At 37.7% G+C, this 15,477-nt stretch overlaps 1 protein-coding gene across 1 annotated transcript in view; it reads left to right on the top strand.

Moving 5' to 3' along the window:
* The window catches only part of CDKAL1 (CDKAL1 threonylcarbamoyladenosine tRNA methylthiotransferase), a gene marked incomplete at its 3' end in the record, with an annotated part of 656,191 nt that overhangs the window by 174,493 nt on the left and 466,221 nt on the right, over positions 1-15,477 (top strand). The window contains exon 7 of the mRNA XM_079712248.1: positions 12,727-12,775. Coding sequence (XP_079568374.1) covers positions 12,727-12,775 — 49 coding nt within the window. The remainder of the gene's footprint in view (positions 1-12,726; positions 12,776-15,477) is intronic.

The raw sequence follows: 15,477 nt of genomic DNA, 5'->3' as shown, positions 1-15,477 counted from the left end.
ACTGAGGGAGGGTAGGGGTAAGATAGTGTGAAAAGGTAAGTGTCAGAAGCCGTCTAATCTAGTGGTTATTTCTATATGCCCTTTATTCATTATCTGTTAATTATTTTCTTGTACGTTATTGATACTAATTTTTTTGTTTTAAGTATGGTTTATTGAAATATAATTAACATGTAATGAAACCACCTCTGATGAATTTCGTACAGAACATTTCCGTTGCACCGGAAATTTCCCTTGTCTCCTTCTGTGGTCAGCTCCCCCAACTCCCACCCCCAGCAAACAGTAAACACAGTCCTCGGAAACCACTGTTCTGATTTCTGTCCCTATAGTTTTGCCTTTTTCAGAATGTCAGATAAATGGAATTATAGGCATACCTCAGAAATATTTGGGGTTTGGTTCCAGACCACTGCAATAAAGCAGACATCACAGTAAAGCAAGTCACATGATCTTTTTGCTTTTCAAGTGTGTATAAAAGTTGTGTTTACACCATACTGTAGTCTCTTAAGTGTGCAATAGCATTATGTCTAAAAAATATATTCATACCTTAATTTAATTTTATTTTATTAAAAAAATATTTACTTGGCTGTGCTGGGTCTTAGCTGCAGGAGGTGGGATCTTCACTGGGGCATGTGGGATCTTTAGTTGCAGCACGCAGGATCTTTAGATGGGGGCGTGCGGGATCTAGTTCCCTGACCAGGGATCGAACCCGGGCCCCCTGCATTGGGAGCATGGAGTCTTAACCGCTGGACCACCAGGGAAGTCCCCATACCTTCATTTAAAATAATGCTTTATTATTAAAAAATGCTAAGCATCATCTGAGCCTTCAGTGAGTCACAGTCTTTTTGGGGGTGGAGGCTCTTACCTTAGTGTTGATGGCTGCTGACCGATGAGGGTGGTGGTTACTGAAGGGGGGTGGCTGTGGCCGTTTCTTAAAATAAGAGAACACTGAAGTTTGCTGCATCCACTGACTCTTCCTTTCATGAACAGTTTCTCCGCAGCCTGCAATACTATTTGATAGCATTTTGCCCACAGTAGAACTTTCAAAATTGGAGTCAGTTCTGTCAAATCCTGCTTCTTTGTCAACTAAGTTTATGTAATAGGCTAAATCCTTTTTTTGTCATTTCAGTAATCAATTAAGTTTGCTGTCTTATGTGGGCGCCATTCATGCTGCCCTAAATTAATTACAGTAGTGATATTAAAGACCATTTATCACACATCACCATAACAAATATAATAATGAAAAAGTTTGAAGTATTGTGAGGATCACCAAAATGTGACACAGAGACAGGAAGTGAGCAAATGCTATAGGAAAAATGCTTCCAATAGACTTGCTCCCTGCAGGGTTGCCACAAACCTTCAATTTATAAAAAAACTCAGTATTTGGAAAGTGCTGTAAAGTGAAGTGCAATAGAATGAGGTATGCCTGTATATGTTACTTTGTTTCTTTTTTCACTTAGCATGATTCATTCAGTATTCATACATGTTGTGATTATTAATTTTTTTAACATTTTTATTGGAGTATAATTGCTTTACAATGGTGTGTTAGTTTCTGCTTTATAACAAAGTGAATCAGTTATACATATGCATATATCCCCATATCTCTTCCCTCTTGCATCTCCCTCCCTCCCACCCTCTCTATCCCACCCTTCTAGCTGGTCACAAAGCACCGAGCTGATTTCCCTGTGCTATGCGACTGCTTCCCACTAGCTATCTATTTTACATTTTGTTGTGATTATTAATAGTTTGTTACTTTTTATTGTATGGAATTATTTTACTATATGGATGGACTGTGCACAGTTTGTCTATCCATTTAGCAAGTTGATGGAAATTTGTGTTGTTTCCATTTTGGGGCTATGAAGAATAAAGCTGCTGTAAACATTCGTGCACAGGTCTTTGTGTGAATTATGTTTGCATTCTCTTGGGTGAATACCTAGGAATGGTATTGCTTGGTCATATGGTCAGCATCTGCTCAGCCTTTTAAAAATTGCCAAAGTGTTTTCCGAAACAGCTATACTATTTTGCATTTCCACCAGCAGTTCATTTGCTTCACATCTTGACCCAAGCTTGGTACTCCCAGTTTAATTTTAGCTGTTGTACTAGGAATGAGTAGTATCTCATTGTGGTTTTAATTTGTTTTCTCTGTTGGCTAATGATGTTGAGCATATTTTCTGTGATTGTTTAATATCCATATATCTTTGATAAAGTTTTATCACCTTCCCCTCTTTTTTGGTGACCTTGAGTTAGGAAACTGTTTCTTAGGTAGCCACATACAGCTATTTCTTAGGACACAGAAGAAAAGAAATTGATAAATTGGACTTCATCAAAATTAATTCCTTTGGCTCCCCCAAAGATACTGTTAAGATGAAAAGATAAGCCAGGGACTGGGAGAAAACATTTCCAAAACACATATCTTCCTAAAGGGTTTATACCAGAATACCTAAAGGACTCCTACAACTCAACAGCAGGGAATCAACCTATTTTAACTTGGGAAAATTTGGGTGTCTTTTTATCATTATTTTTCATTGCCTTTTAAATTTTTGATATATTAGAAACTTGGAATTTGAGGGAGAGGGGAATGAGTGGGTAATTTCTCCTGTGGTTTCAAAGCTTAAAATTTACGTTTCCAGTATCTAGGAATAGGTCTGATAAAGTATATATTTTTTCTTTTTCTTTTAGACCTTTTTTTTTTTTTTTTAATTATGGAAAGGATTTGTTCAACTCTTCACTCTGTTTGCAGTTTACTGTGGTGGACACTTACAAGCTCCATAAAGCCAGGGATTTTGTTTGCTATTATTTTACAGCTTTATATATTTTACATTAGTTTCTGTACTTAGTACAGTGTCTGGCTCAGTAAATACTTATTGAGTGAATATTTGTTAAATATAAAGGATGCATTTATATTTTTCCATATTGTTCTCAGTTATTCCAGCAGCATTTATTTTTAAAATTTCCCTTCCCTCTTTGATGGTGCTAACTTTTATCATGTTTGTTGCTTAATTAATGTATGAGTTTCACATGTCCCATAACAAATTACCAGAAACGTGGTTGGTTAAAACAACACGCATTTATTATCTTACGATTCTGGAGATAAGTTGGGCATGGGTTTTACTGGGCTAAAATCAAGGTGTTGACAGGGTTGCATCCTTTTCTGGAGGCTCTACGGGAGTCTTCTTCCTTGCCCTTTCCAGTTTTTAGAGGCCACCACATTCCTTGACTTGTGGCCCCCTTCTTCCATCTTTAAGGCCAGCAACGCAATGCCATCTCTCTCTGACCCTTCTACCTTGATCTGTCTGTCTATCCAGAGATGGGAAAGATCCTCAGCTTTTAAGGACTCATGTGAATAGATTGGGCCTATCTGGATAATCCAGGTTAATCTCATCATCTCAAGGTGTTTAATCTTTTTTTTTTTTTTTTTTTTTTTGCGTTACACGGGCTTCTCACTGTTGTGGCCTCTCCCGTTGTGGAGCACAGGCTCCGGACACGCAGGCTCAGCGGCCATGGCTCACGGGCCCAGCCGCTCCACGGCATGTGGGATCCTCCCAGACCGGGGCACGAACCCGCGTCCCCTGCATCGGCAGGCGGACTCTCAACCACTGCGCCACCAGGGAGGCCCTCAAGGTGTTTAATCTTAATCACACCTGCAAAGTCCATTTGCCATGGAAGGTAATTTACTCTCTGGTTCTGGGATCATGACTTGAACATCTTTGAGAGACCATTATTCTGCCTACTACATGCAACACTGTTTATTAGTTGATGTTTTACATCCCTAATGTGTATTTCTGTTTTATTCTAGTACTACTGTTTTCAACTTTAGTATTACTTTATATATAATTTTTTACTTTATAACTTATCCTATTATTTAATATGGCTATAATATTCTAATGTCCCAAAGAATGTTTCTCTATGTAATTGAATTTAGCATGTCGATTTTAGTTTCTTCAAGATCCCCCCCCAACCCCTGTGAGAAAGTTTTATAGGTATTTTAATTGGATTTAAGGGGGAAAAGTTCCTGGTACTGATCCCCATTTTGCTGGCATCCATCTAGCCTGGCCTCATCTTTCACTTAGTAATTTTTATCTCTTACTCAGTGTTCGTCACTCACTGGTACCATTCAGGTAGAAAATATGCTTTTAGTGGTGTGTGGAATGTGCTGTCATATAACTTTTGATGAAAGGGCTATTTGTACTGCTGGGGAAGAATTTTTCTCAATGAAGAGGTGAAAGAAGATGAAACTGTACTGGCAGATGAGAAAGTTTTTTTTGAAAAAGTTACACGACATGTAGCATCAAGTGCTCTTTTGTGTAACATTAGTAAACTTGTTCATGGGCTTGTGAATTCAAGAAATCTGTCTTCCAGCAGAGTTAGCTAGTGACTGCTCTGGACTTCTCCAAATTTAAGAGATTTGGAAATTGAGCTCTCTTCCAATACCATTTATAGAGGTAGGGACTTCCCTTAACAGCTTGAAGGAAATTTTTTTAGAGAGAAATATATTTTTTTACCATGAAGTCAGTATTGAACTTTAACCTGTCAAATGCTGATTATTGGATCAAGTTCCCATTATGGTAAAAGTGAAAAATCTGCATTTAATGGAAAAGGCTTTTTATAGTATAGTTCTTAACAGAGATAGAAAGAAAGGCATTTTTTTCTTTTAAAGGTTGATAGAGTTTTTAGGTGGTTTTAAAGTGTTGGTCTGATATTTCTTAATTAGAATGAAATGACAGGTTGTCCTAGTTTATTTATATACAATCAAAATTAAGAGAGCTAATGAGAGAGTTCCTCTGTATCTATGTTGATGTGTATCTATAATTTATTAACCTTTGTTACTCCTGAAAGGATTTGAAGTGTCTTGGGATAAAATCAAGAGGTAGTAAAACCCCAGCCAGATTCATACGCGTATAAAAAGACTCACACCAAGTAATAGAGAAATGTGGATAGAGAATGCTCTTTGCACATTTTTGATAGAATTAGCCTGAGCGATGCTACTGAGATTGTTCAGTTAACCCTCCAATCACTTCCTTTCGCAGGTAGAATATAAAGTGTAACCGGCACAACATGAGCTACAAGGTCTCACATAGTCTTCCTTCCCTGATTATCTGACCTCATCTCCTACCACGGTGGCCCTCATTCGCCATCACTTCTGTCTCTCAACCCCTGTATGTGTTCTTCCCCCTGGAGGTTCACGTTGGTGCTTCTGTCTTATGGTTCACGTCCCAGCATCAATGCTGCCTGTCCAGAGGTTGACCTGGACCACTGTAGCAAAATTTCCCTCTCCTCCTCCAGCCACTCCCAGATTTTATTTTCTTCACAGCATCTATCATGATAGGAAATGAACATTTCCGTTGTTTATCTGTTTGTCTCCTCCAAATAGAATGTAAGGCCCATGAAGCAGGGACTTGGTATTTTCACCATTAGATCCCCCGTTCCTAGAACAGTCATAGTGCTTGGTTGGTGCTTAATAGGTATTTGTCAAGTGAATGCATGCACGGCAGAGGTGATTGGTGGGTGAGCGTTTGGGGGAATGGTTGTTGCCTGGTTACCTTGAAAGTCCAAGTTCAGTTGGATATCGTTTTGTGATCAGTTAGTAATAACCTTGGTGTGTAAAGGAAAAGGGAAATTCACAAAACGTGCCCCTTATGTGCCATTCCTAGATAAGATATACTAAGACCACTTGGCTAGAATTTAGCAGGATACCTTTGTGCCTTAGTTCCCTCACCCTAGGAAATAACAGTAAGTGTCTACTGCTGAGGGATGTTCTGAGGATTAAAAGTGATGGTGCATGTGGTGTGTTAGCACAGAGCCTGGGACGTGGTAATTGCTCAAGAAATGTTAACTATCAACGGGGTTATTAGTAGTCTGGTTGCAACTTATCTAGCTGCTGGTTGTTCAGAAAAAAAGATACTTCAAGTGCATACTAAAGCCGAACTTCTGACTGCAGGGCAGTATTAGCCTGTTCCCTGACTGCTCTTTTATTTTAGCCTAGTTGGCAAAATTGTGTTTGAGGTGTGTGTTAGTTTCCTAGGGCTTCCTTAACACGTCACCACAAACTGGGTGGCTGTCTTAGCCATACTCTAAACCTGCACTTTGCAGTGTGGTTGCCAAAAGCCACAGGTGAATATTTAAGTGAATTAAAATTAAAATTCAGCTCCTCAGTCACAGTTAGCTGTGTTTCCAGTATGCAGTAACTACATGTGGCTAGTGGCTACCATGTTGGACAGCCCAGTGTGTAAACATTTCCGCCCTTGTGGAAAGTTCTGTTGGAGAGCACTGCTCGAAACAATTAGGAAACTTCAGAATAGCTCTTTTATTTGCTTTAGGTGGCTTTGTATAGGTTTGTTTCTTCAATATATGTTGAGTTATAAATTTGGAGTAGTTCATAATAGCTGAATAAAATATTTTTATGGGTTTCTTTTAAAAGTTCTGCAGCAGAATGACTCATTAATGTTATTTATGAATTGTTTATTCACCAACTCGTTTCTTCATTGTCAAGATCATATGGAGTCAGTAATAGAACATACCGCATGTCTTTTTTTTTCCTGTATAGTTATAACTAAGTGCCTGAAGGACACAAGATACTGTTCTATTTATTTTATTTGAATTATATGCCAGAAACTAAGCTCTTGTGTATTCAGGGCTACAATTTATAGTGTTAATTAAGAACAGCTTTCCTTTTCTTCCCAGAATGAATTCAATATATTCCTCATTACTGTATGTGAATCTTGAGTTTGTTCTCACTCAGGACTGCTTTTTCTTCTCTCCCTGCCTCCCACCCTGTTCTTTTTGCCTCCCAGCCTCTCCCTCTTCCACCTAATTCCCCCTCCCCTGACTCTTCTCTCTCTTTCTTCAGTCTCCTCTTCTTTCTTTTTTTCTCCCACTGCTTCCTCCAGTATCCTCCTTACTAGAAATGGAAGTGACACATTTTCTTTAAAGCATTTAATGAACTTCCCCCCTGCTTTTTGTAATCAAATGCTTTTTTCTCTTTTTCTTAAAGTTTGGTAGAGCCTTCCTTTTGAAGTCCTGGATTCCCCCCACACCTCCCAGCGATTACTGATCAGGTGTAGGCATTATCTATTTTTCTGCCTTAAAAGTGAATGTGATAATCAAGTACTTTTTCAAAGTCAGAGGATATATTTTCAGCTTGATGCATTTCAGAACTGATGCATTCACGTCAATTCTGTGTGACCATTAGGGTAAAAGAAAATCTTCATCTCTTCAACACCCACACCCACGCACACACTTCAAATTTTATTTATTTATTTATTATTATTATTATTTTTTTGCAGTACGTGGGCCTCTCACTGCTGTGGCCTCTCTCGTTGCGGAGCACAGGCTCCGGACGTGCAGGCTCAGCGGCCATGGCTCACGAGCCCAGCCGCTCCACGGCATGTGGGATCCTCCTGGACCGGGGCACGAACCCGTGTCCCCTGCATCGGCAGGCGGACTCTCAACCACTGCGCCACCAGGGAAGCCCTAAAGTTTTATTTTGACATAATTTCACACTCACAGAAAAGTGGTGAAAATAAAGAATTAACATATACCATTTACCCAGATTCCCCGAATGTTAATATTTTACCAAATTTACTTATTCTTTTTATATATAGACATTTTTCCTGATCCTTTTGAGAGCAAGATGTAAACCTGATGCCTCTTTACTTCTAAATATCCTTATATTTAAAAAACAAGGCTATTCTCATATCACTATAGTCTAATTATAAAAATCAGGAATTTAACATTGCTAAAATACTATCAGTGTCCAGACCTTATTCAGATCTTGTTAATTGTTCCAATAATGTCCCTTATAGGAAAAGAAAAATCCCAGATCTAGCCCCAAAGTTACATTCAGTTGTCAGGTCTCTTAAGTCTCCTTTAACTGGAACATTTCCTCAGTTTTTTCTTGAGTTTCATGACCTTGACATTAGAACATTTGACCACCCTCAACCTTTTTTTGGGGAGATGGTGGCAGTAATAACAGCCCTTTTGAGATATAATTCAAACTCCACACTATTCTCCCATTTAAATTGTGTAATTCAGTGGTTTTTAGTATATTCACAGAGTTATGCGACCATCACCACAATCAATTTTATAATATTTTCATCACTCCAAAAAGAAACACAGTACTCCTTAGCAGTCCCTCTCATTTCTTTCACCACCCGTCCATAGGTAATCACTAATCTACTTTGCCTCTGAAAATTTCCCTATTATGGTCATTTCATATGCGTGGAATCAGACAATATGTTGATTGATTTTTTTCCTTTTTTCCTCTGGCCTCTGTCCTTTAGCATAATGTTTTAACATTATTAATACTTCATTTCCCTTTATGGTTCAGTGACACTTTGTTGTATGGATATATACCACCTTTTGTTTATCTATTCATCAGTAGATGGCACTTGGGTTGTTTCTGCCTTTTGCATATTATGAATAATGCTGTGACTATTTGTGTACAAGTTTTGTGTGGGCATATGTTTGCATTTCTCTTGGGTATCCAACTAGGATTGGAATTGCTGGATGATACAGTTTAATGGTTTGAGGATCTGCCAGACTGGTTTCCAAAGCAGCAGCCCCATTTTATTGCATTCCCACTAGCGATGTGTGATGTGGGTTCCAATTTCTCCATATCCTTGCCCACATTTGTTACTGTCTGTCCTTTTGATTATAGCCATCCTAGTGGGTATGAAGTAGTATCTCATTATGGTAAAATATACACAACATAAAGTTTGCTATCTTAATCAATTTTAAGTGTTTAGTTCAGTGGCGTTAAATACATTCACTCTGGGCTTCCCTGGTGGCGCAGTGGTTGAGAGTCCGCCTGCCGATGCAGGGGACACGGGTTCGTGCCCCGGTCCGGGAAGATCCCACATTTGCTGCGGAGCGGCTGGGCCCGTGAGCCATGGCTGCTGAGCCTGCACGTCCGGAGCCTGTGCTCTGCAACGGGAGAGGCCACAACAGTGAGAGGCCCGCGTACTGCCAAAAAAACAAAAAAAAAAACCAAATAAAAAACATTCACTCTGCTGTGGAACCATCACCAGCATCCATCTCCAGAACATTTTCATCTTTCCAAACAGAAAATCTAGGCACGTTAAACAGTAACTTCCCACTTCCTCCATTGTAGTTTTGATTTGCATTTATTGGTTGGTTAATGATGTTGAACATCTTTTCATGTGCTTATTGGCCATTTGTATATCTTTCTTGGAGAAGTGTCTAGTCAGATCTTTTGCCCATTTTTAAATGGCTTATTTGTCTTTTTATTGAGTTCAAGTAGCGCTTTATATATTCTAGATTCAGGTCTCTTATCAGGTATATGATTTGCAAAAAGTTTCTCCCATTTTCTATGTTGTCTTGTTATTTTCCTAGTAGTGTCCTTCGATGTATCAAGAGGTTTTACTTTTGATGATGTTCAGTTTGCCTTTTTTATCACTCATTCTTTTGATGTAATAGTAAGAAATAGTAAGAAACTATTGTCTAATATAAGATTCATCTAGACTTATGGCTTTGTTTTCTTCTAAGAATTTTACAGTTGTAGCTAACCCGCAACTTTTTAACCTTTTAACTCCTCCCTCCGCATGTTATTCTGACTTTTCTCCAGGGAACCCGCTTCTTATTCGGTCCATGTGCTACGAGATTGGGTGCAATACTCCCTTTAAACTGTGATGTCTCCAACTGCATAGGAAAGCATTTTTGTTCTGGTTCCATTATTGAATTACTTTATATTGTACTTCTTTTATTCTGTCTTTTCCTCAACTGATATGTTGGTCATTCACCTACATTCACTGGGAAATTGATCAACTCTTCGTTCCTTATCCTACCTGTATTTCTAATATCGTGGGCAATCTGAGTGTCCATATGGAATGTCTCACCAACACTCTAACCTTACTTCCTTACTTCTCAACTCCAGTGGTTATCACCTTTATCAAACTCTTTCAGCAAATTGTTCTCATGACTAGATCTTGGACCTTGCTGTTCTTCAAAAATACTAAGTGCCTATATCTGTACTTGGTTATAACCTCCTATTCTCTTTTCTCCTTTATCTCTCTCCATCCTCGCTCCTCTTTCCCACCCTCCCTTTCCTTTCTTCCTTCCTTCCTTCAACCCCCAGCCACTTTATTTCTCCTTTCTGGCTCTGCTTCTTTATCTATCTAACCTATACTTAAAGTTTCATGTTATCCAGTATAGTTTCCTTTTTTCCGTATCCTTCACATCTGTCCTGTAAATCTCTGTGCTATTTCCCCAGCCTTTTGAACCTTCCTGGCACTTGTTAGATGTTTAACAAATGATGAGTGAATGAATGAATGAATGATGGAATGAACAAACCTTGGGTCAATCCATTTGACTGTTTCGTTCCTACATAAGATCTGCTGGGCCCTGAGGAAAATGACAGCTATACATGGAGTCATTGTTAAAAGTTCATGGTATCTAGTTTCAACTGGTATCTCAATACCATAGCAGTTTTTATGTGTTTCTAGTCTTCTCTCTCTCTCTCTCTTTTTTTTTTTTGTTTTTTTACCAGGTATTAAACTTTTAACAGGTATTTTTAAACATCCACTCTGTTCTTATTTAACAGTATGCTTTCTCACTCATAGCAGATGAACTTGCTTCTTATTTCACTGAGAAAATTGAGGCCAACAGATGGGAATCTTGTCTAATATCCTCTTTGACGTCTACAAGAGTAATAGCATCTGTTTTCAGGCTTCCCTCCTAACCCCTTGTCTCAGAAGGTGACTTGACCCCTCTCCCATTCTGGCTTGTGTCTCTACTACCTGTGTTTTGGATCTTACCCTCTCTGCTTCCTGAAGGACCTAGCTCCATCAATTATTTCTTCTATCTTCAATTCCTTTTTATCTATGGCCTTTCTCTCCTCAGCATGTAAACTTTAAAAAAGAAAGGAAAGAAGGAAAGAAAGAATTAAATATACCAACACATGTATACTCCAGTTTTTTTTTTTTTTTAAGCTATCAGGAGTCCTCTTACTCTTTTTTCTACCCAGCTTTTTGTAAGAGTTGTCTGTATGAGCTGTCACCATTTTCTTATTTATGATTCATTACTACTGAACTGGGTTCATTGACCCCCTTATTGTTAAACCAGGTATACCCATTTTAGTCTTTATGTTACTTGTTATCTCTGAAGCATTTGACACTGCTGGCTACTTCTTCCTCTTTGAACTCTCTTGTTATCCTGGGTTTGATCACATTCTATAAGGAAGCCATGTCGATTCTCTTAATAAAACCAGAACTTAATGGTTCCAGTGGTTCTAGGTGGACACATCCATCTCCAGTTAGATAGGTTTGTTTAGGACTAAAGATCTAACTTTCTCTGAGATTTACTTTGCCTTTGACAATTTCTCAATAATTATTGTTACTACTACCATCATGCTGGGCTGAGTGGTCACAGGCAGAGCTAGATTCAAGTGTGTTCTCTCAAGTCTTCCCTTATTTCCTATAAGGCACTGGGGCCAAAAGAATATTTCAAAGAGATGTGACATTGCATTTTAAATAAAGTGTTTTTAAAAGGTTCTTCTTGTCTCAGTTGAGTTCATTGCAACATCATTGTATAATAATGAACGATTAGGAGTGACAAAAATGCTCATCAGTAGGGGAATTCATCACTACTGAACTGTATGAATGCATTATGTTATATCTATATGTGAGAGAGTAGGCAGCTAGTAAGTGAATGAAGTAGACCTAGATGTATTGATGATGTATAGAAAAAGAAATCAAGCGGAGGTCTGTTATTTTATCTGTCATCTATCTATCTCATAATTTGTTACGGAAGAAAACGCTACAGAATAGAATTATGTGTAAATGTTTAACACTTGGTATCTACTCATCAAACCGTTATGAGTGATTTCATCTGAGGAGTGGAAATGGAGGGTGAGTTACTTTATTTCCTTTTTATATTTCTATTTTGTGATAAAACAGTAATGATTTTGAGGATTTTAAATGTAGAAGAAATATCAACTTATGACCTTTTCTTACCTGTCTTGCTCTCCTTCCTCTAGCTTCTTGGGCTACAATCTTTGCTTTTTTCATTTTCTTTCCAAACTGTAGCCACTCTAACTGAATCCCCTTAGTGGGCTTCTTCTATCTGAATCCTGTTTATCCCTCAAGAGTCATCTCTGGGGTTCCCTTAGGAGCATTGCTGGATTACTCAGACGTGTTTTATTATCTTCCCTTTGTGTTCCCATGGTACCCTGGGAAATCTTCCTTAGTCACTTGTGTCTAGGGCAGGAGCTGTTACTTGATTTTGTATTCCACGGACCTGAGCGGGGTATCTAGCACATGGTAGAAATTCATTAAAAGGGGTTTCAGTGTTAAAATAATAAAGCATAAAATTTGGAGTAGATCTTCTTAATACCACCATGTATCCTTTTGTGTAGGTTGTCATATTTCCTTGGAGCTCTGTGTGAAGATACATGTTTTAATTAAACTGCAATTTATATCTCAGGATGTGTTGAGTTTATGTTGATAGGCTATCCTAATAGAACTCCAGGCAGTTTATTTAAATGTAATATGATTTCTTCAATTATAATTGGAGGACAGGAGAGTGATAATTTCATACTTCATTGTAACACAAAACAATATGGAGCATTTCTTATAATATCTCCAAATACATTAATTAAAGAAAACTTGCATTTGTGTGCTTCGAAATGTGTTATGTTGACTCAAGCAGAAGGATAAACAAAAATTGCTGTTTCTTCTGCATGTAAATTGCTTGTCTAACAGTTTGTTTTCTTTTTAGGTTCAACAGATAGATCGTGTGGTAGAAGTTGTGGAGGAAACAATTAAAGGTAATTGTTGAAAGTCAGATAAGCACATGTATATATTATTTGAACTGTATTATAAAATACTACTTAGTTAACATTGTTAAGCATTTTTATGAAAGTTATTGTTGGACAAAAATCATAAAATTTTGTCCTTGACTGCTTTGTGCATTGACCAGTCCAATATAGGAGGCATATATTTGGTTGGCTTATAAATGTCAGGCATAGTCTTTTTAAAGCATCTTATTTTTATTTTAGTGTAAAATAGATTTAATTGGAACCTCAGATCAGGAAGACAGAATTTAATTTTAAAATAAGGAAACAGCTTTATTTTCAGTTTTATTGAGATATAATTGACATTATTTGCTTGTTTTTATATCACATAATTAGTTGTAGTTATCCCTTCTGAAAGTACTTTAAAAGTAGTATTCAATTTTGATTCCTCTTCTATGTATAATTTTTGTAGTTACAGAAAATAGAATTATGCTTTGATTGTTTTATTGGCCAGTGTTCTTTGAAACAGATTCTTATTGAAGCCACTGAGAACTAAACCATTCTTAATTCTGTGGATTAATTTGTAAAGATAGTCTACTTTTCTTCTGTTAGATTAGTACAAATGAAAACTGATAATATGATATTAAAATATTAAGTGAATTGAGTTCTCACTTAAAATGTTTACCATTTTTTTTAATAAATGGGAGTTTGTGTTTTAAAAAAAGTCTACTTCCATCAAATTGAGATTTTTAACCACATACTTTTCCTGCTGGCTTGTATTTACTACCTTCCACATGCTGTTATTCATTAATTTTGAGTCTTTAATTTATTAGGTGACCACAGAATATGAGAATTTTAGACTATACCTTAGTCTTCCTTGAAATCCTGAAATAAAATGAAATGTCACGATTAAAAATTTGTAGCAGTGAATACTTTGAATATTTTTTTTCAAACTATACCTCAACCCCATCTTGTAAGGTCTAGAAGTATCACTACTAGCATTTATTGTGCACTTACAGTGTGACAGGCACTATGCTAAGCATGGAATAAGTCATTTAATTTTACAACAGTACTGTGAAGTACAGTGGGTACCTCTGTTTTCCTCATTTTTTAGAAGAGGAAGTTGCGGCATAGGGGCACACAGGTAGTAAGTGCATAGTTGGAATCTGAATCTAGGCAGTCTGATTCCGATGCCTGTTCTCTTAAATTTGACACTACGTTCATACTATACCATGATTGCTGTGCTCTCTCCCAGTTGAGAGTCACTGCCTTAACAGTTGTTCAGTTGAGCTTCTTAAAGCAGTGCTTCAGGATGCTTGAGGGTGTTGTTGCTTGAGTACCAGGCATATACTAGCCACTAAATATTTTTTAAAAACTGAATGACAATAAAGATCATACAGGAGAAAATCTAGGTGACCATAGGTATGGCGATTACTTTTTAGATATAACACCAAGGCATGATCTGTGAAAGAAATAATTGATGAGCTGGGCCTCATTAAAATGAAAAACTTCTGCTATGAAAAAGACAGTAGTATCAAGAGAATGGGAAGACAAGTCACAGGCTGGAAGAAAATATTTGCAAAAGACATACCTGATGAAGAACTGTAATCTAAAATACACAAATAACTCTCAAAACCCAACAACAGGAAAATAAGCAACCTGATTAAAAAATGGGCCAATGGCCTTATCAGAAACCTCACCAAAGAAGATACACAGATGGAAAATAAGCCTATGAAAAGATGCTCCACATCATATGTCATCAGGGATGACACCAACCAGCCTGCTTCCTCCAAGAGTTAACTCATTAATACAAATTCAGATTTGCTTGAAAGGGGCTTATTATGAATAACAAAAGATGCTCCTCTCACCCTATCACTCAGGAAATCATAAGAGTTTTAGGAGATCTGTACCAAGAACTGGGGATGGTGACCAAATACGTATTTCTTATATCACAATATCACAGAAGGCCTGTCACTGCCAGGTTGGGTTAATTGGGGATAGCATCTCACTGAAGAGTTTTGCTTAAGTGGGTTTATTGGAGAGACTGCAGTTGGGTTTAATTGTGATAGTCTACAGCAAGAGATGAGTTGAAGATGAAGGTGCTGTGGGTGTTCACTGGCAGGTTGGTTTGAGGGTGGGAAGTTTGATGAATTAAGTCTTAGTAATACAACAGGAGAATTTCAGAGATGGCAGAAATAATTTTGTTAGATGCCCTTAGTTTGCAGATGAGGAAGCTGATCCAGGAAGGGGTTAAGGGACTCATCTGAGATCTTCTTGTTAATGGAGATCTGGGCCTGTCACTGAAACTTCCATTCTTCACTTTCTTTTTCTACTGCCAAGACTTACAAGACAGCACAAGTTAGTGAAATAATGTGGTCCTTGTAACAGTTAACTACTTGTTGGTTGTTTTTCAGTAAGTTACTTTTCTGAGACTCAGTTTTCTCTGTTTAAAATGGAGAGGATTAAATGGATAAGACTTTTGAGATACCTGGGATACACTAGGGGAAAATTCATGTTAATGTTTACTTCTTACTACCCCCTGAATACTTAGGGTGCAGGAATAATCCAACTGACCTTCGATTGCAGTGATGCTCCTTTCAATCAGACTGTATATACGGCTGTCATTTTCTGGGAATATCTCACTCTCCTGTATGTGTACCTTCAGTGGTTGCCTGTTACCTACCAAATTAACTTGTGACTTCTACCTCATTCTACCATTTCCACTTTTTCTTCCA

The sequence above is a fragment of the Hyperoodon ampullatus genome (genome assembly GCF_949752795.1).
Source record: "Hyperoodon ampullatus genome assembly, chromosome: 10".
Classification (NCBI taxonomy): Eukaryota; Metazoa; Chordata; class Mammalia; order Artiodactyla; family Ziphiidae; genus Hyperoodon; species Hyperoodon ampullatus.
Note: the sequence above shows the minus strand (reverse complement) of the source record. Positions and strands in the feature narration are given on the sequence as shown.